Source organism: Schistocerca serialis, chromosome 4 (assembly GCF_023864345.2).
Source record: "Schistocerca serialis cubense isolate TAMUIC-IGC-003099 chromosome 4, iqSchSeri2.2, whole genome shotgun sequence".
Taxonomy (NCBI): Eukaryota; Metazoa; Arthropoda; class Insecta; order Orthoptera; family Acrididae; genus Schistocerca; species Schistocerca serialis.
In genome coordinates, this window is record NC_064641.1 from 683,196,644 (window position 1) to 683,219,107 (window position 22,464).

The 22,464-nt window shown below is 43.5% G+C and overlaps 1 protein-coding gene across 1 annotated transcript in view; it reads left to right on the top strand.

Moving 5' to 3' along the window:
- LOC126474692 (transient receptor potential cation channel subfamily V member 5) overlaps positions 1-22,464 on the top strand; it is a 169,240-nt gene that overhangs the window by 21,940 nt on the left and 124,836 nt on the right. Inside the window, exons 3-4 of the mRNA XM_050102170.1 lie at positions 5,011-5,189; positions 10,561-10,639. Of these exons, the coding sequence (XP_049958127.1) occupies positions 5,011-5,189; positions 10,561-10,639 (258 nt within the window). The remainder of the gene's footprint in view (positions 1-5,010; positions 5,190-10,560; positions 10,640-22,464) is intronic.

The following is a 22,464-nucleotide window of genomic DNA, read 5'->3' on the forward strand; positions in this document are numbered from 1 at the left end:
CTGTGCGAGGACAGACGACAACGTGCGCAATGTGACAAACGTTATGGGAAAAGTTTAGATAATTTTTGACGAGCCCTCGTATTAACAAAACTGTTGCATCCTTGAGCCTCGATGTACGCCCACCATACTCTGTGATACAAAGTTATATCATCAACAAAATCAAATTGAACATCAGTTGCACGACCATGAATATAAATAGATAGCTAATCGTCTTTTGATAATTTACACATACGTCTAGTACGAACAGACATTGGATTATCAATATAAAAATTGGCAGCATTTCACTCCTGGTTACAGCACACGATTGATTAAGCATAAATATCCTGTAGGCGATGACGTATCGAGGTGGGAAATTTTCAAACTCGTCGCCAGGCAACGGAGATCAGAATCAATTCGCACAATAGCTACGGAAAGCCATGCTTGCCCAACAATTTCCTGAAGTGCAAAGTCGACTCTGCCACCACAGAACACAGCAGGCCTATGGAGAGTATCGACGATTTTAGCGGTGTCCATAAGTAGTCTCGACATCGAGAACAGTTTTATATATTGAAGGATGCCAACGATACACACTATGCACACAACAACAAGGGATTGTCGACATGCTAATCACATGTCCCACGATTACAAGTTTATACTGTGTTCAAACGTGTGTGAAATCTATGGGACTTAACTGCTAAGGTCAGCAGTCCCTAAGCTTACACAGTACTTAACCTAAATTATCCTAAGGACAAACACACACACACAGACACCCATGCCCGAGGGAGGACTCGAACCTCCGCCAGCACCAGCGGCACAATCCATGACTGCAGCGCCTTAGACCGCTCGGCTGATTTGTACTCGCACTGCCTTGTAGGCAGCAGTCTGAACAGGTGGAGGGGCTAATACTTGAATGCTGTTTGTGTTTTACTTGTAATAGCAAGAAAAACTTTTCTGAAAAAGAGAAATATAAATAGACACTTTTTGCTGAAATTCTTTGTTTGGCGCCCGCATCTCGTGGTCGTGCGGTAGCGTTCTCGCTTCCAACGCCCGGGTTCCCGGGTTCGATTCCCGGCGGGGTCAGGGATTTTCTCTGCCTCGTGATGGCTGGGTGTTGTGTGCTGTCCTTAGGTTAGTTAGGTTTAAGTAGTTCTAAGTTCTAGGGGACTGATGACCATAGATGTTAAGTCCCATAGTGCTCAGAGTCATTTTTTTTTTCTTTGTTTGGATTGTAGCCCCACACAGAAAGGAAACGTACTGATGTACTGTCAGTAAGAGAATGTACTCACAAGAGAATGTACCGACAAGAGAATGTACTGACAAGAGAATGTACTGACAAGAGAATGTACCGACAAGAGAATGTACCGACAACAAGAGAGTATACTGACAATGAGAGAATATAAACTTTTTGAAATGGCGCTCCAGAAGAATGTGAGGAATAGATGGGTAGGCAAAGTTCTGAAGCGAGACAGGGAGAAAAACATTTATGGTACTACTTTACTACAAAGAAGGGATCCCTTGATAGGACACTTCTGGACGCTTCAAGGAAACTTCTGTGTGGTAATGAAGAGAAGTGCATGTGTGTGTGGGGGGGGGTGAAACAGAAGAAGGAGACGCAGGTTTGACTACAGTGTAAGTAGGTGTACGTGGATGTAGGTTCTAGTAGTTATATGGAAATGAAGACACACATATTAGTGTTGCGCCATGAGTGCTCACCAGCAACGAGCGGCACGTGGCTTGGATTGAGCACCAGGCAAGCCGGTTGGAGCAGTCGGGCCTTGGACGGTGATAAACGACATGCTGTGTAGTTAATGGCGGCGGTGGCAAGGAGCGGCCACCCAGAACAGGGGCTGTTCCTGCTTCCTTGCACCCTTTAAGCAGGGCAGACCACGCAATCTGGTATCTGCACGCAGAGCAACTGGAAGATGGCAGTGAGTGCGATGGAGAGCCAGGAAGGAAGGAAGTGAGCAGGGAAAGCAATTGCGGCAGTTGCACTGCACGTATGGAGCTAAAAGTTGCATAGTCATCAGTGGGGCAGCCTGGTGGAGACGCCGGGGCTCAAGATGCGGGCTAGCAGCAACGCACAGACATCGGTTCCTGAGCAGAGCGGGCAAACGGTGCTGGCGTCGTGGTTCATGTGAAGGCTGGCCTGGCTGTACATAAGTGAATTCTACCCATCGTGTGGGTCACTGCAAGGTAGTTCTGAGATAAAGATAGAGACGTCCCAGTGGTGTTCGGCAGGAACAACGGTTGTGCGCTTTGTCTGTAGTTCTGTTTAATGTTGTCCCAACAAGTGTACCATCCAATGTCGTTCTGTGTGTGATTGGCTTAGGGGCAGTGCCACTGCAAGTTGAAGTTCTCTTGAAATATGCTCCTGTCCTGTAGTTCGGAGAATGTTACAATATTGCTAAGCTTGTTTTACGTGGTTTGATTTCTTATATTTAGTCTTTAACGTCCCTGCAGCTATTGAACGTGAAGTGAGCAAGTAAGATCTCTTCGCCAAAGTACTCTTGTCCTGTCAGGACGGTGTGTGGGTTCTGCGGCAGAAATCAAAAGAACGGAAGAACACAATCAGTGAGAGAAATATTGTATTATATTCAACTCCGGTACAAAAGCTTCTTCGACGAAATCCTATAAAAGTCTTTGTTTAAGCCGGGGTAAGTTAAGCACTTTAACAGTTCACAGCAATAAACTACACTCCTGGAAATGGAAAAAAGAACACATTGACACCGGTGTGTCAGACCCACCATACTTGCTCCGGACACTGCGAGAGGGCTGTACAAGCAATGATCACACGCACGGCACAGCGGACACACCAGGAACTGCGGTGTTGGCCGTCGAATGGCGCTAGCTGCGCAGCATTTGTGCACCGCCACCGTCAGTGTCAGCCAGTTTGCCGTGGCATACGGAGCTCCATCGCAGTCTTTAACACTGGTAGCATGCCGCGACAGCGTGGACGTGAACCGTATGTGCAGTTGACGGACTTTGAGCGAGGGCGTATAGTGGGCATGCGGGAGGCCGGGTGGACGTACCGCCGAATTGCTCAACACGTGGGGCGTGAGGTCTCCACAGTACATCGATGTTGTCGCCAGTGGTCGGCGGAAGGTGCACGTGCCCGTCGACCTGGGACCGGACCGCAGCGACGCACGGATGCACGCCAAGACCGTAGGATCCTACGCAGTGCCGTAGGGGACCGCACCGCCACTTCCCAGCAAATTAGGGACACTGTTGCTCCTGGGGTATCGGCGAGGACCATTCGCAACCGTCTCCATGAAGCTGGGCTACGGTCCCGCACACCGTTAGGCCGTCTTCCGCTCACGCCCCAACATCGTGCAGCCCGCCTCCAGTGGTGTCGCGACAGGCGTGAATGGAGGGACGAATGGAGACGTGTCGTCTTCAGCGATGAGAGTCGCTTCTGCCTTGGTGCCAATGATGGTCGTATGCGTGTTTGGCGCCGTGCAGGTGAGCGCCACAATCAGGACTGCATACGACCGAGGCACACAGGGCCAACTCCCGGCATCATGATGTGGGGAGCGATCTCCTACACTGGCCGTACACCACTGGTGATCGTCGAGGGGACACTGAATAGTGCACGGTACATCCAAACCGTCATCCACCCATCGTTCTACCATTCCTAGACCGGCAAGGGAACTTGCTGTTCCAACAGGACAATGCACGTCCGCATATATCCCGTGCCACCCAACGTGCTCTAGAAGGTGTAAGTCAACTACCCTGGCCAGCAAGATCTCCGGATCTGTCCCCCATTGAGCATGTTTGGGACTGGATGAAGCGTCGTCTCACGCGGTCTGCACGTCCAGCACGAACGCTGGTCCAACTGAGGCGCCAGGTGGAAATGGCATGGCAAGCCGTTCCACAGGACTACATCCAGCATCTCTACGATCGTCTCCATGGGAGAATAGCAGCCTGCATTGCTGCGAAAGGTGGATATACACTGTACTAGTGCCGACATTGTGCATGCTCTGTTGCCTGTGTCTATGTGCCTGTGGTTCTGTCAGTGTGATCATGTGATGTATCTGACCCCAGGAATGCGTCAATAAAGTTTCCCCTTCCTGGGACAATGAATTCACGGTGTTCTTATTTCAATTTCCAGGAGTGTATTTCCGTAGAAAAAACTGCGACTGTCTCTCCTCGACTGCTGCTAAGTGGCGCTACTCGGCAGATGGGCAAGAACTCGTCGAGAACTGATCTAGAGCTGCAGTCAGGCTGTCTCTTGTCCACGAGATTCGTGGTGGCAGTGACGCCTCCGCTCAGGGGACATGGCACTAGTGCGGCCAACCTCTGCACACGGAACCATTGCCCTTGTTAACGACTGACAACGATACCACACAAACATTTTTTGTCCCCGTATTCCAGCAACATGTGACCTTTCTGCACTACATGCAATTATTATTGTATTTAATACTATAGCTTAGAGATAGTATGCCTGAGCTTGGACAAAGCAGTCCTTTCTTGTTATTGTTGTTCCTTACAGTGTTTTATTAATTAGTTATAGGTTGCTAATTGACTCTGTGTGCTCATTTTATTTTGAGGCAACTTTCATTTTGTTTATAAAGTTCTTGCCAAGAGGGCATATAGTGTAAGACACCCTGTCTCCATAGAAAAGCATTTTTTATGCGAAGTTTTCCCGGCGTATTTCCAATTTGAACAGTTCTCGAGTATCCGACCAGGTAGCGTCGTAATTTCTGCCGAAATATTGTGGAGAAATTACGACGCTACCCGGTCGGATACCCGAGAACTGTTGAAAAAAGCATTTTTTGTTTCTGATCTTGCCGAGTGCTGTTTGTGGATTCTGAGGGCAAGTAGTTTTCTGTGTATTGTTTCTGAGGACCTGTGATGACATGTATGAATATTTACGCCCCCCAAAACCACCAGCCACTTACACCCCTTTCCCACGCTACAGTTTGGAGAGCTCCATCAAAACAATGGTATCCCAGTCTTAGGCTTCCTTATCGAGATAAATGACGCTTGTGATTGGAGTTGCTGGACCAGTTGGTGCACACACCTGTTCTGCAGGTGGCGGTCTGCTCGTGGACATGATGAAGCGCGCCATCCAGACGAAGCAGTACGCGGAGCTGGACCACGCCATAAAGACCAAGGTGGAGCCTTTCCTATACAACAAGGGCAAGGGGAAGCTCTTCCCCATTTCGCACGTCGTCCTGCTGCGTAACAAGGAACGCCCACGTCACAAACTGGTACGTACAACGGCGTCTGGATCACTAACTGTGCCAATGAGTCTCTTGCACCTCTCCATGATGTTACCGAGTATGTTCAAGATCACCGACTGCAGTTACTGAGACTGTGAGTCACACTCCTGCTTTTTCATTGAATCACCCACTACAATAAAGTATATACCTATGTCAAAACACTATTTTGTACTGTATTTCCATATTGTCATTGGTTTAATTTCTGGAATGTTGTTGTCCTATTTTTGCAAAGTAAAATGGAGAGTTTAATTGTTTCCAAATCATTTTCTACTGTATCTGCCTGTATATAGCTTCTTGTTATTCTGAGCAGAATTTTATAATGCCATTGTCAAACATGAGAACCAATTAGTCAGCGCACTACTAAAAATCAGAATTGTATAATGAGCAATCAATAATAAAGCAGCACTTCTTTTTTTCTGAAAGCAGATTGGTTTCATCCAGGATCCCAATTCACCACGATATTCCACACTCTTTTGGCTACAAAACCAGATTTTTCTACATAATGTAATGGCCTTACGCCACATTGGTGGGAGGGCCTGTATGGCCACATGGAACCACTCTACTGGACAACGTTGGAACCAGATACTTGCTGCATCAGTAACCTCACCATCATCCACACACAGTTTCCCGCGGAATGTATCCTTCACTGGGACAAACAGCTGTCGAAAAGTGAGAGATCTGGGCTGTAGGGTGGATGAGGAAGAACAGTCCATAGAAGATTAGCGAGCTCCTCTCGTGTGCGCAGATTTGTGTGGGCCTTGCGTTGTCATAAAGAAAGAGACGTTCATTAGAATTTTTGTGGTGATGAATACACTCAAGTCGTTTCTTTAGTTTCCTGAGGGTAGCATAATACACTTCCAAGTTGATCCTTGCACCATGAGGGAGGATTCCAAATAGAATAACCCCTTCAGGGTCGGAATGACTTTACCGGCTATTGCCGCGTCGGGGTGTCGAACCCAGGACCCCAGATGGCAGAGCTGAGGCCAGGACCCACCATGCCATATTTTGTCAGGAGGCCATGCAAGATCAAGAGCGTCAAGGGGCTGTGCAGAGTGATACAGCGGCATTCGGTAATATTTGTTTATTCCGATAATTTACACAGTACTGTAGTGTTGGCGTGCCGTCCGTGCGCTGTCCCGCAAGTCCAGCCAGCTCAGGAGACTCCTCATACGCTGATGCCATTGCTGCCGTCATCAAGGTCGCCCTGCTGGAAGTCGGTTGCTGCTCTCCCGGTCGCCGCCCGCCGATGCGTTTCGACTTCCGCCGCGCTGCTGCCCGTGATTCCGGAGACTGCTACAGTCCCTGGTCCTCGCCACCCTCCACCCCGTTTGGCCTCCTCTGTCCGACCATGGGACGAAGGTGGATGTACTGGTCACCTGTGGCCCTTAGGCTACCGCTGCTCCCAGGACAGGGCCGGACTCGAACCCGCGCCCTCCTGGATGCTGTGCCACAACTTGCCGCTAGTGGTGCTCGCTGGATGGCAACATCCGCCGCCGTCTCTGGCACTGCTGCAGCCCTGCTGCACCTCCTGCAGCGTACGCCTGGCCTGGACCCCAGTACGCCAGGTGGGAAGTGAACATGGCCTGTAACACTCGAGTGGAACCGAGCCCCTCCTGGACCCGCTGCAAACCGCTGTCACTGCCCTCTTTCAGGCAGACCGTGCGATCTCCAAGTTCCAGGCTGACATTCCGTCCCACCCCGGCGTTGTCACCGGAGGCGGAATATAGCCCGAACAAGTACATAGAAAACAGAATATACACTACTGGCCATTAAAATTGCTGCACCAAGAAGAAATGCAGATGATAAACGGGTATTCATTGGACAAATATAGTATACTAGAACTGACATGTGATTACATTTTCACGCGATTTGGGTGCATACATCCTGAGAAATCGCTACCCAGAACAACCAACTCTGGCCGTAATAACGGCTTTCATACGCCTGGGCATTCAGTCAAACAGAGATTGGATAGCACGTACAGGTACACATGCCCATGCAGCTTCAACACGATACCACAGTTCATCAAGAGTAGTGACAGGCGTATTGTGGCGAGCCAGTTGCTTGGCCACCATTGATCAGACGTTTTCAATTGGTGAGTGATCTGGAGAATGTGCTGGCCAGGGCAGCAGTCGAACATTTTCTGTATCCAGAAAGGCCTGTACAGGACCTGCAACATGCGGTCGTGCATTATCCTGCTGAAATGTAGGGTTTCGCAGGGATCGAATGAAGGGTAGAGCCACGGATCGTAACACATCTGAAATGTAACGTCCACTATTCAAAGTGCCGTCAGTGCGAACAAGAGATGACCGAGACGTGTAACCAATGGCACCCCATACCATCACGCCGGGAGATACGCCAGTATGGCGACGACAAATATACGCTTCCAATGTGCGTTCACCGCGATGTCGCCAAACACGGATGCGACCATCATGACCATCATGATGCTGTAAACAGAACCTGGATTCATCCGAAAAGATGACGTTTTGCCATTCCTGCACCCAGGTTCGTCGTTGAGTACACCATCGCATGCGCTCCTGTCTGTGATGCAGCGTCAAGGGTAACCGCAGCCATGGTCTCCGAGTTAATGGTCCATGCTATTGCAAACGTCGTCGAACCGTTCGTGCAAATGGTTGTTGTCTTGCAAACGTCCCCATCTCTTGACTCAGGGATCGAGACGTGGCTGCACGATCCGTTACAACCATGCGGATAAGATGCCTGTCATCTCGACTGCTAATGATACGAGGCCGTTGAGATCAAGCACGGCGTTCCGTATTACCCTCCTGAATCCACCGTTTCCATATTCTGCTAACAGTCATTGCATCTCGACCAACGCAAGCAGCAATGTCGCGATACGATAAACCGCAATCGCGATAGGGTACAATCCGACCTTTATCAAAGTCAGAAACGTGATGGTACGCATTTCTCCTCCTTACACGAATCATCACCACAGCGTTTCACCAGGCAACGCCGGTCAACTTCTGTTTGTGTATGAGAAATCGGTTGGAAACTTTCCTCATGTCAGCACGTTGTAGGTGTCGCCACCAGCGCCAACCTTGTGTGAATGCTCTGAAAAGCTAATCATTTGCATATCACAGCATCTTCTTCCAGTCGGTTAAATTTCGCGTCTGTAGCACGTCATCTTCGTGGTGTAGCAAGTTTAATGGCCACTAGTGTACATGTTGCTCTTATAAGTAGAATATTTCTCTCGCGGATGTAAGTTTGAGGTAATATACGTGCTACTTGCAACAAAGACTAACCGCTTCGGTTTTTTTATGTTGATCTCAGATTTCACATTTTGAAAACTTCAGTGTTTTCTGTGTTTTCTTCATCTGTGCTCGTAGTGTCATTGGTTCTTTCTCACTACATCCTCATTTTTGTTGTTCTAAAATAAACTTTTTGTGGCCGAGACATTGGATGTAAATTACAGAACATGTGAAGTAAGACACTGATTTTATTCTGTTAGACACAGAAACAGTTGTCCTAGAAACAAAATAAAAATAGTTCCAAATCGTGGCTCTGACCACGGTTTCCGTCTATTCTTTGGTTGTGAGGAAAATTTGTAAATTAGTTACCGAGTTTTTAGGGGCAGCGTTTAGACAGTGGACACAACGGTAGACAACCCGATTTAAGCTTTCACAGATTAAGACGAATGCCGGAATGATGCTTCTAAAAAGACACTGCCGATTTCCTTTCTCATCCTTCGGAAATGTTAGTTGTTGTACTGTTTCCATCGCCGTCGTCGTTGTCGACGAAACTTTAAACTTTAATCTTCCTTCCTCCCTTCTAAACCAATAACGTCTTAAAATATTCCCCATAAAAATCTCCTTTTTCCCTTTCAAGTTCTCCGGGATTTGGCGGTAAATGATTGAGGTGTTCCACAGTCCCGATATCAAATGGCCCGCAGTCTGCCCAAGGAATGGAGTATATACAATTCTAAAAATGTAATGTAATCCGTGGTTGCCACCCACTTGTATAGTAATGAGTGCGTGATAAATCACAGTTAGGATTTCAATAGGGCCATTCTACTGAGTCAACTGTTTATTGATGAACTGTACACCTAAAAAAGTCTTGAAATTACAAAATTTCACCATTTAGATATTCTGTAACTTGTCGAAGGCATTTGATCGTGTGAATCATAATATTCTATTAAAGAAGTTAAGGTTTTAAGGAATATGGTTCTAGGCGCTCAGTCATGAACCGCGCCACTGCTACGGTCGCAGGTTCGAATCCTGCCTCGGGCATGGATGTGTGTGATGTCTTTAGGTTAGTTAGGTTTAAGTAGTTCTAAGTTCTAGGGGACTGATGGCCTCAGATGCTAAGTCCCATAGTGCTCAGAGCCATTTGAACCATTTTAAGGAATATGTAGCTCAGCACATGCCTGGTTTGGTTCTTATTTAAGAAACGGAATGTAGAAAGTTAACCTAGGCTGTTAGAGTAACACAAAGAGGAACACCATATCATTTGCGAAGGGAGAATTTACCGTGGGAATCCCACAGTGCTCGATCATTGGCCCACTACGTTCTCATTTTATGTTAATGTTCTATCATTTTGTTTGATCAGGAGGCAAATTTACCCGGGGTGCAGGTGACGCCATCATAGTAGTGCAACAGAGGAAAGAATCATCCACAGAGTATGTAGTATCTGTCATTAGCAATCTATCTCAGTTTGAGAGTAATTCCAAGTACAACACTAGAAGCAAAAACGATTTACATAAACCTTTAATGGATCTAACTTGTGTACAGAGGTAAAATATCCAGCTGTAAAACTCTTTGACAGTCTGTCTTACGAAATAGAGTTGGACAGACAGTGGAGTTGATTTCAAACGTAGATTAAAAATGTTTCTCCTCAACATCTCCTCCTGTACCATGGAGGAACCCTTGAAAAAACATTAATTAGTCATTTATACAAGAAAAACACCTGAAAATGGGTAACATGTAGCCATTTAAATATATTCTTCATTTTTTAAATATGTGCTCCAGTTTTGTTCAATTCCCACGTTACACATCATAACGCTGTTCTTGAATGTGACCTATGGAGCATATAACTAACTAATTACCGGTAGGCTATTACGTCTATAAGTTCCATTTTATATTTCCGGGCATGAGTTCGTGTGCCCAATTTGTTCCTCAGCATATCCTCAACAACTCCTCGAAGTTTGTCGGTATCGTTTGTTGTATATTGCATATGCCCTGATTTACATCAATTTCTACCCAGATATTGATGACCTTTCTTATCTGCTGCGCTCAAACGCAGCTACAAACCCTTGTTATATCGAATCTGGTTATCGTTTATTTTAAAAATTACGTACTTTCATGTTCCCTCTTCCAGTAATGATTAACTGAAAAAACTGGTATTTCAGTTACCACCACTTCGTTCACTGGAGAACCCAGACGATTTTGACATCGATGATCTGCCAATTCCTGACGAGAGTAAGCTAGGTGAGTTTACGAGAACAGGGTGAGTACAATTAACGTTAGCATTCTCTTGTCTTCCCAATTAGAAATAGTTTTCTCAATCATCAGAAATATCATTTTAGTCATATTTCGAATGTGTATCCATGATCTTTGGTCATTCCATGATATATACTTCATATAATACCTGCTTTCCATAATTTTATAAAGGCATCAGTTACAAGCACCATTCTGTTGCCTCTATAAGGCGTCGCAAAATTGTTTCCCATCTCTGTAGAGGCGATTAAATGGTGCAGGTATTTTTTTTAATGTTCAGAAATCATGTATCTCCCTAGTTTTCATCATAGTCATTGATACAGTGTACTTATAGATAGAAGTTAAGAGTACTCACTCTCTTCAACATTACTTCCACCATTAGACAGCGATTCAGCAAAATAAATAACGAAGATTCAGCACATGTTAGATACCTAAAGATTCAAGAGATTGTTAATCAGTACCGCAAAAAAATTATAGAAGGTCTTGATGAAATTGTCTTAAATATTCAGATATTAAATATATTTATATTTCATAAAATGGTTTAAATTGTCAACTCTTTTATGAATATCTCACATTTTCTTGTAACTGAAAAACAATACAAAATTGTTGAGGCTTTCGTGACCACTTGTTGACAAACTGCCTACTGGCTTCTGTCTCGGGTTCTTCGGCCGACGTTCATCTAATGATTTTTCTGACGTTTCGCCAGCACGAGTGGTTGGCATTGTCAAAGCTTCACCCTCCATTGCCGGTGGTGAACTGGAGCCGAGCTCGCGGGCGCAGACTATATGTACACTCTTTGACATAAAACTTGACCGGCGGCCGGCCGCTTCAGAGGCTAAGTCCGCGCCGATCGCGACATGGGACAAAAAAACTGGCCAACTCGCTAATTCTCTAAGTCCGGTTATCTGCACAATCTGGCAACACTGTAGACTGCAGCACTTCCTGGAGGAAAACTTGTCCCATGATAGAGAAACTCTCGGCTGATTACGCCTGTGGTCTAGCGGTAGCGTGCGTTGTTTCTGTTCATAATGTCAGTGGATCGAGAGCAGCTGGCATAAAATATTTTTATAGCCTCTTCTGTCTGAATGCTGAAGACGTGAATGTAATGGTAGCGCAGATTCAATCTATTTCGCTTTGTGACACACCGATATCAAAATTTTATCCAGTAACGATTTTGCGGCAGATTTCCTGCAGACTGTCCTCCTCTGGACGCCGTATGCGGCAAAGCTCCGGGATCCATTTGCTGGCTACTGGCAGCGGCCGTGGCGACAGCAGCGGCGCTGCACTCCCCCGTTCTTTATCGAAAGCGCCTGCTACCGCTCATCGCTTTTGATGATTTAAAACGCTTTATTATTAAATGTTGCTCCACAGAAAATTTCAACAATTTCCATTCACGCTCAAAAGCAACGGAGACAGACGCCCTGATTAGTAGGCGGGTATTATATTACATTAATCGGCAAGAGCTGAGTATGGCCCGAAATTAATTTTATAGACTGGGACGAAATTAAACCACCTCACTACATTCGATGAATTTATAAATGCTTCATACCTCGTTTCTTTTCCTTTCAAACTCAATTATTTGTGCAACTTTTGGTCAATGTTTGGATATTTTCGTCAAGCCAGAGTGAGCGTCTGTGGTGTAAAGTGTATTGCAGTTCTTGTTTCATTCCTTATGGTAAGTCTATGCGATAAACTGTGTGAATACCTTGCAATGCATGCTCTGTAGCAGTGCAGGAACACTGCACATTTGGAGTTCCATGTATGGGTTCATGAAGTATTTATTGTTGATCGGAAGTGATAGTTAAGGTCATCAGATTTAAACCAGAAAAATTTGTCGTTTTGAAGGTTTCAGAGAACGGAAAGGAACTGCTAACGCCGGTGTTAGAAAACGTCTACAGTTAAATGCTATTGCAAAAATTTAGAAGAAGGGAACTACATTAATGAACATGTGCACTTCATAAACAACCTTCTGACATGTTAGACCTATATGACGAACAAAGCTCAAATTTATATCGTTGACAGTCGGTTTGAATCTTTTCAGGGTCTATTTTACAGTGAAGCACCTTGGAATTCGCAAAGCAGAAATCCATGATATTAACTTAATTTACTAAGTCGAAATCGGACGAAGATTGATGTTTAAAGGCATTCTTCAGATTTCGCATAAGAAATTTTTACTAGCAGTTTGCAACTCCATTAATTAAAATGGAAAATAAAAGGTTGTACTCAGCGGCTTCTACCGTGATTCGAACTGCTATGACTTATAGTACAAGCACTGCAACGCACAAGGGAACCTCTGAGCTAACGACACACTGGCGGCCAGAGGCGGAATATAGTCACTGCGATGTTGCCTGAGCCTCAAAACGCAACCTTAAACACACGAACAGAGGAGGTGGAGATTACTGTTTTAACGTCCCGTCGACAACGATGTCATTAGAGACTGAGCACAAGCTCGGATTAGGGAAGGATGGGGAAGGAAATCGGCCGTGCCCTTCCTAAGGAACCATCCCGGCATTTGCCTGAAGCGATTTAGGGAAATCATTGAAAACCTAAATCAGGATGGCCGGGCGCGGGATTGCACCGTCGTCCTCCCGAATGCACACACAAACAGGTGTTACTTATGTGAAGAACGCCATTCTTGGAGTCCAGAAATTAAATATACTTTCTAATTGTGTCATCTTGCAGTGGATTATATCGTACGAGTCTTCGATGTGGAAAACGAATGTCAAGTGAATTTAGCGAGGTAACGCCGACCTACACCCGGGAGTAAATGCACTATCAGAGTGTTGACAAATACTTGCTACGACGCTGCCATTTCTAGGCTCTCTGACGAGGCAGCTCTTCAGCGAAATGCTTGCCGTGATTCTCCGATACGGTTCTTCAGAGTGGAGACGCGTGCGCACGTTTGGTTTTTATGCGGCGTTCTCCCCTGATGGTTTCTGACGTTGCCTTCTGGGCTATGTATACATATGAGACATTCAATTATCATTAATCCAGAATGATACAAGTTTCAGCTTCCGGTGTGGAAGAAGGCTGTTGACGCCGACATTATATCATTTCAACGTAGGGAAAGCAAAACGGATCATTCAATGTTTCTCATTCAACATAAAGCATGTGAGATAATTTTCCGTAACGTTCATAATCATCTAAAAATACAAACGAAGTAAAAATACACCGGAAGCTTATTCGAAATGAATATAACGCTTTGCACCTCGATGTCGAATTTGTCCACTTGCAATCTTTTGCAGCATACACATAGAATGTCATGATTACCACGAGAATGAAGAAATATGTTGGTAAGGATGGAAGCAAGAAGAGACGCAGTCAACAAATAGTCTATTCCTCATGGCATTCATTTCATTTGACACGTAAGAAGAGGTAAAGCGGGAATTTACTTTCGTTAACACGAAAGATATGCCGCACATATTGATAACGAGGAAGTCTGCGTCTTCATACGTTTCGTCCTTGAAATCTGTATGCTCTATTATATACTAAGTAGCCCGATCATTGTTTCAGTAATGTTACCCTCTTGTTTGACCCCGTAACGATGAACAAATTCCAAATGCATGTCTCCCTTCCTGGGTTGTTTTTTGTGTTTTATTGCTTGGAATTCCTGAAGCAGACCACTGTGCCTTCCCCCCTCGTGGGTTAGGTCTCAAAACTAAACCGCTTTGTATCCAATGGCATAATTTATTCAGACAGCATCAGCATAAGACTATCAAACAAAGCCTTCCATTTACAGTTGCAGCACTCTAACCAGCACTGACCAAAGTGTAATCCACGGTCATGGTCCTAAATTACCAGCTGTCTGCTACTGTGGCAAAGTCCGTACTACACTGTCGATTCCGCAGCACCATTTTATCTGGTAACACTGTGTAGTTGCACAGTTGTGCTACCAGGTCTGTCCTCACACTGTCAACTTTATGTATCTCACTTCTCCTGTAGCGTAGATCACGAGGAGCCGAAGTAAATGAGTGTATTCTGCATGACGTAACATTCAGTATTCCCTTCTTTCATAGCCACTCTTCATGTGCATCGATACCAAATAGGAATGCGAAAACTCTTGCGAGTGAGAGAATGACAATAACAATCGTAACAAGAACAAGCAAATAATGAATGATGTTTATTCCAACGCAGAACGAGAATGGCTTTAAATATAAAAATCTGTATCTATATCTATATCCATATCTATTGATCTTTGAGTTGGCACAATGCAAATATATTCTTAGCATTTAGTTACTGAATTTAGTTCTGGATGTTTGCAGAGAAAAGGAAAAGTCGGTACTTCTCGCTAGTGTAATATAATGTGAACCAGCAACTACCCTTTCCTTAGAACACGACTCAAGCAGGTCCTCAACTAGGTAGCAAGGCACTGCTGCATTCTGTTCCCTGACATTGCTCTGATGACGGTTAATGCAGATAGTTCCGATTATGAAATACAAAACGTATTGCAGGTTAGTTCCTAGGATAGTAACATTAAATTTGCGTTGTAGACGGCACATGAACGTGACGACTATCCATATTACTCATCAATATAAAAAGACAATATTTAGGGAATTTAGCAGGATTACTCAAAATGAATTCTGAAATTGGGTGACTGACTGCACAGGTGCTAAACGTCGTCAAGAGTATGCGATGTCCTAATCGCATTAGGAATATGAAGATCGTCTTCGACAGCTCGCAACTTTCACATTGCTATCTCCACCCTACTCCAGACAGCCCTCGGTGGAGTTGCACGACGTTGCCGATGTTATGGAAGGCCTTCAAACCGACAACAGACCACATATTGAAAAATACAACCGAATTCTCTTGCAGCGTAAACTTATTGTAACTAATCTAAAAATTATTGGAGAGGAACATTGTCCTATTCAAAAAAAGTAAAATGTTACACACTGTTGACGTCAAACGGACATTATCCATGTCCTGTCTTGTGTCCTACTCATCTATAATATCAAGTGTACTATGAAAATGATTATATATAATGGATGATAGGGTAATGCATTGATACCAGATGGTGGGGGCCGGCCGGTGTGGCCGTGCGGTTCTAGGCGCTTCAGTCTGGAACCGCGTGACCGCTACGGTCGCAGGTTCGAATCCTGCCTCGGGCATGGATGTGAGTGATGTCCTTAGGTTAGTTAGGTTTAAGTAGTTCTAAGTTCTAGGGGACTGATGACCTTAGAAGTTAAGTCCCATAGTGCTCAGAGCCATTTGAACCATTTGAACTATTTAACACAAAATGACATTAAAAATTAATGTTATTCACGAGCAGCTAGTTGAGAATATGTATGAACATTAAATGACACGACGAACTGAAATAATATGACGAAGAGTTCAGCGCTCACTGGGAATAGAGCCCCACACATATCGTTGTTGACTGCACACAAAGAGACGTCAGCTACCGAATTTTTCTCCACCAGCTGCTCAGAATAGCATCTTGAACTTACAGTCATCTCGCAAATAGTTCTGTGTCTCACTGGGAATTAAAAACGTCAGATATCGTTAGTGTTGACAACGAATGAAAATACATTAAAAATCAAAATTATTATCCACCAGCAGATAGGTGTTCTCATGATAGAGCTTGATAATACATAATTAAATCTTTAGTGCCGGGCCAGGATTCGATCCCATTCACGCGTAATATGTGAAGGTGTTGAGGAATCTGCAGTTTTGAACAAACAACAAATTGTAGCCGAGCTGTATTGCCACGAAGGGATCAAATTCCGCGTTAAGGGCGGTCTGAGTTGCATTCCCAGTTTAGAACCAATTTTATCGACATACAGAAGCTCAAATAAAAGATGGAATAAGTGTCCTGTGACCATACATAGCGTTTGTGTCGTCACTTGAAATAAATAACTAGTATAAGAAAGGTTACTGGTGATAGAGTTTCTACATGTCGCCACTCCAGACTTTATTGTGGTTCAACCTACCGCCTACTTGGTAAAGAAGGAATATCATCTTTAATGTGAATTTTCAGACCACGCAGCCATTATATCTCCTCACTTGGTGTAGCCAGGAGAGAATGGAATCTGTCTCTCCCTATCTAAAATCATTGACAGAAGTGGGAATCGAACCCAGACCATAGGTATAACAACCTACCATCCGTCCAACAGACCACGAAATCCTCTTCTCTGCGAGTCATTTTTCTATCGTAACGCAGTTGCGCCACACTGGATGAGAATTCTGACACACAGGCTCCCTGTAGTAATTTGCAGCATGTTCAGTAAATTCATTTACTTGGTTGACCGAATCACCATGAACTAGCTGCCTCGGCTACCCAGTGCATACATTCGACTATTTTGTAATCACAGAAATAAAATCACGTAACTGCCACCTACACACAACTGCCAACAGTGTAGGATGCAGAAGTTGAAATAGGAAGTGTTCCTTTCCACTTGAGCTATTCTATTGCGCTATCTGTTACTAGAAAACGTCGTTCAGTCCAAAAGAAAAGCTGTAACTGTTTGTCTCTCAGAAGTCAAGACCTGGCCATATGCATAATCTCACAGTGCTGTGGAATCCAAAAGTTCTGGAGGAATAGTTACCGAGCTCTGGAGCTGCTGTAGCTACGTGTCAGCTTGTAGCATAGATAAGATGTCGCGAGTTCGAATACATTCAGTGCTACATTTTTTAAAACGCAATTCTGCTCTCTGCTGAAGGTATGAATCTAATGGAACTTTGAACATAATTCCCTTCACTTCTCAACCCAAAGTAGTCGCATGTGGAAAAAGAGCTAACTACTGTGACATTTTGTTCTATTCAGATTTAATAGACAGCAGGCAGCAGATGCATCTCGAACATGTGCAGGGAGAGCGCATCGTGCCATAATATGTCAGAAAAGTATTTTCTATATTAGCCGTCGTGTGGTAGTGATATTTTATTCTTCTTCAAACTTTGTTTGACAGCTTTAACTCAGAACAAGTTTTCTACATGCATGTAATCAATAAACTGCATGTGCATTGTCAGACTGTCATAGGTAACATCTGAGAATTCGCATATATCGTTGATGATTAATTTCTCTCTCATGTTTACTATTGTTTTAACAACACTAAAGGAAACCTTACGAAAATTGTGCACTGTATTATAAGAAATGAAATAAAACTAACCATGGTAACCTTACGACGAAAGTATCTGTAAACAAGCATGCCTCTATCGACACGAATTAGTAAAATACTACTCACTTAGATTTTGATTGGGTCTGTGTTTAATTGGTATGCTGTGTCATACTCAAGAGGTATGCAAATGTGGCATTTCATAAATATAGTTACGTATTCCTAGAAACCCAAAATTCGCTTGTCAGCAGCGGAAAGAGGCCTTACCTGTTGTGCAGCATTGTAAGTTTTTCAACATTGCACTATGAGCTGAAAGCATTTTCTTGCGATTTCCTTATTGATGTTTGATCTGACTGCTTGTAGCTCTTTCACAGAAGGGATAAAAACGTTACAGTCAGTGAGACTGGAACTGCGAACCGTAACAGACGCTTTTTCACAGCTCAGCACGTTAGCACAGAGCTGGCGAGGAGGTATGGGTCTTAGCTTCCTATTACGAGGGCAATAGTAACTAGAACTCTTAAACCGCTATTTGAATGTCGAGATTAATTGCGGTTTCCACCTGCAACGACTTTCCTGGGCTGGAAACCGTAAATTTTCAATCTTTTGTTACCCTGCAAGCGATAATAACTCGGATTATTCAATGGAAATGACAGGTAAAATCAAGTGAACTTTGAGGCTTAATTCCGTGCACACCAGGAAGTAACTCGTCGATCACAGAGTTGCCAAACATACGTTGCCTTGTTGCCAAATCTCAGTTACAGTACCAGCAGGAAGAAGACGAACCGATGTGATCCTACAGCGGTCTGGGAAGTGACCATAGCTGGTGTCTCCAAGTCACGGCTGCTACGGCCTGGAATACGTAATGCGTCTGATTCGCTTTCTGTAACTAGGTTTAGGGACTGGAGCGTAGTTACTAATAATACTCAGAACTGACTGCAAACTGAGCATCATAAATCAGTAACTCTCATTGTTGTTTTTATATTTCTTTCGTAAGTGTACTCAAAACTAAGAAAGTCATTCACAGGCGTTTTCGTGCCTCGCCGATAGTCGAGCACAACATACAAATAAAAATAAAAAAGAATGTGTGTGTGTGTGTGTGTGTTTGTGTGAGAGAGAGAGAGAGAGAGAAATAAAAAGCAATGAGAGAGAGTGTAAAAAATTGTTGTAAAGAAATTGAATCAAGGTATTTAAAGAAATCTTTCATTAAAATGACACGTTCCATATCATTACGAAATGTCGTATTCATGATCTATGGAACAAGAGTTAATCTAATGTAATCTAATCTAATCTAATCACATCATATTGATGATTAGCCATGAAGAGTCATGAATTACCGAAATTTTGGCCAATACCAGTAACCAAATCTAAACTTGAAAATAAAAGACGACAATTTTTGTAATAAACCGTGACTCCTATCAAGACCCTTTCGTCCCTGTTATCGAACCACGAAAGATGTCTGATATACCTCCATTCTGAAGTAACAAAGTGTGCATGCATTTAAAGATGAAGTGCATGATGTGAAGTTCTGTGACGGAGATACGAACCCAACACGTAATCCGATTGTTAACTAAGAAAAATCAAATGTTACGTATCGGTTTTTCTTACGAGCCGCTAGGTGTCTGAATCTAAAATAAGGATACAAACTTTTGTGCCTAAGCGACAATCGAACTGCACACCTACCGTGCATCCACGAATATAGCTTAAGTTTCAGTTGCTTACTCATGAACAGTAAGATGTGTGCGTGTTTGACCAGAAATAACGACACCTGTTGCCATTGTTGGAAACACATGAACAGACATTGAAATTGCGCGTTAATTTTCACTAGCAGGTGGGTGTGCACTTGATAAAGCTAGAAATGAAATTATGAATATTTTTGTACTGGATCAGGTTTCAGACCCACATACTTACCTTTGGAGGAGACCTAGAGAAGATTGCAGTCTTGGGAAAAGGAACGAAATGACTGAACTATACTGTTCCGAGAGATTCAGATCCTCGAAAGAGGAGATACAAATTCGAATCACAGTCCAGCACCAAATTTTTAAACGTCTCTAGTTCAATCAAGTACAAGTAAAATAAGAGCCCTGTCCCTTTAAATGGCTATCGGTTCATCAAATAAAATAAAATTTTCTAATGTAAGTAAGCTTACTGGCGACTGTATTTCTGTTTACCATGACTTCCGCTGTGTCATTTCCCAACGTAAACCGGCTCTGCCCAGTTGGTAATGAAGGAACATGATGTTTAATGCGGATTCTGGATTATAACGTCTTTCTCTTGAGGTTACCAGAGGTAAAATAAATCTGTTTGTGCCTCTTAAAAGTAAATGCCTGAACCCACGCATTGCACCTGTGATAGCTCGTTCCACCATACCATTGTGGCCACATTACCCAGCCCCAAGAGTGTGCTGTAACGGATGATGTGCTTAGCTTACAAAATTAGTCACGGTGGAAAAAATGCGAGTCTATTAAATGGTCGAGTAGAAGCAAGCTTCTGACGCAGAGATTATGCTATTCTCATGTCATCAGGATGTAAAGACTCTTCTAGGCATCATAGGCTGGATGTGAAGCCATTTTGATTTTTCACAAATTCAGCAAATTTCTTAGTTCGAGAAAATCCACTGTGAAGTGTGAAGTTGCCGGATAATTCGATTATTACTGTTATTATTACTATCATTTTATTCAAACCGCTGCTGGAACACGACCGTAGTCTTCAGGTAAAACGCGAGACCAGCTAATATGACGTCTGGCGACCGAAAGCACATATCGACAAAATATTTATCGCCCCTTTCCTATCGGTGCTGAAGCTATGAGTGTAATTCAAGCGAATCTACAATATCATATTAGCTGGTCTCGCGTTTTACCTCAAGACTACGGTCGTAGTCAAGAGTAATGTACTAAGACTGGAGTCAAGACTACCTCTGGGAAGTGCCGCAGTCTACATGTTGCTAGATCGAGCATATTGCCAGACATAGAATTCTGAGAGGAGCACGACTGTATTGTCCACCTTACGTGAACGACTCGGCGGTCAATTTTTTGGTCTGAGACTGTATCTACAACACATATTGCACGCTGAAGACCCAGAAGAATTAAAAAAAAAGTAGTTTATGAGAGCAACGTTAACCATAGCGTTCGAAGTATTCATAGTATTGTATACGTGTGTGTAAACGCCTTCCAATGACCACTCAAGAAAGACAAGGATACACAGTCTAGCTCCAATATTATAAATATGCCTCAGTTTGTGGATGATCTCAGACTTAGGTTGATAATAATTGTGAAAATTTAGCAGCACTGTACCCATTGGTGTTAAACTCGTTTTCAACCAATGATTCCCACAGCTACAAGGATACTACTTGTGATACCTCTTAGACAAAATACTTAAGCAGTGTTATCAGACGAAAAGATCAACCTGACACAAACTGTGGGAAGTTTGTTTTACAACCTTCGTACCTGGATATTCAGCTTTTTCCTATTTGAGATATCTGTGATTGTTGCTGCTTAAGACGATTTAAGCAGAAACTAAATTCCCTCAGCTTCGACAATGTTTAAAGAAATCGTCTTATTGGCACTAAATCGTGGTTTGTGAATTGTTTACCGGCCGTACTCTGCCGTATTTTGCCGGTTGGAAGGCAAAATCTTACTGACAAATTTCACACAGAAATTACTGTTACAGTGTACTTATGGAGCCAAATGAGTGAATTGCGTATTTTCCGGTGAGAAAGAGCACTGGCAAACAGTCTTCACTACATTAGGTTATTTAAACTGGTGTCACTCTGAGCTAGAATTTATGGTCAGCGACTAAGTGTAAGGTCAACGTTTCGGATGCGAGTTTTGCGACTGTGAAATACTTTCCTACATTATAGAAGCGAATATTAAATTTGAACTAATATCGCGAAAATTTTGTACTTGGGCAGCTTAGAATGAAAATACTTCTGTTTATTTCAAAGGGAAACAATAGATTCTCTAAAACACTGTCTGTCATACACAACTTGAAACAGGTCATGTCGACCAAATCATGTGGAAGAACTAACAGCAACGTATATCGGAAGGCAGTAAGATCTCTTGCCTTTTGGTTTGTCAGTACTCGATAGCCATTTCTAGGCGAAAGTAAGTGAAGAAAGGCAGTGCGTTTCTGTTACCAAGTAACGTCTTCGTCAATTACTTTAGTTTTAAAGTAATCTACGAGTAATTGCTGGTGTTTGATATTAACATGAAAAGGATTCCGTAGACAGGGAAAGAACCTGTTCATGGGAAACTACATCTATAGTGACCAAAAGGCATTAAATGATGTTCAAGCACTTGTGTTACAGCAGCGGAATGAATAAAATGATATTAATAACAACAGTAATAATCGAATTATCCGGCAACTTCACACTTCACAGTGGATTTTCTCGAACTAAGAAATTTGCTGAATTTGTGAAAAATCAAAATGGCTTCACATCCAGCCTATGATGCCTAGAAGAGTCTTTACATCCTGATGACATGAGAATAGCATAATCTCTGCGTCAGAAGCTTGCTTCTACTCGACCATTTAATAGACTCGCATTTTTTCCACCGTGACTAATTTTGTAAGCTAAGCACATCATCCGTTACAGCACACTCTTGGGGCTGGGTAATGTGGCCACAATGGTATGGTGGAACGAGCTATCACAGGTGCAATGCGTGGGTTCAGGCATTTACTTTTAAGAGGCACAAACAGATTTATTTTACCTCTGGTAACCTCAAGAGAAAGACGTTATAATCCAGAATCCGCATTAAACATCACGTTCCTTCATTA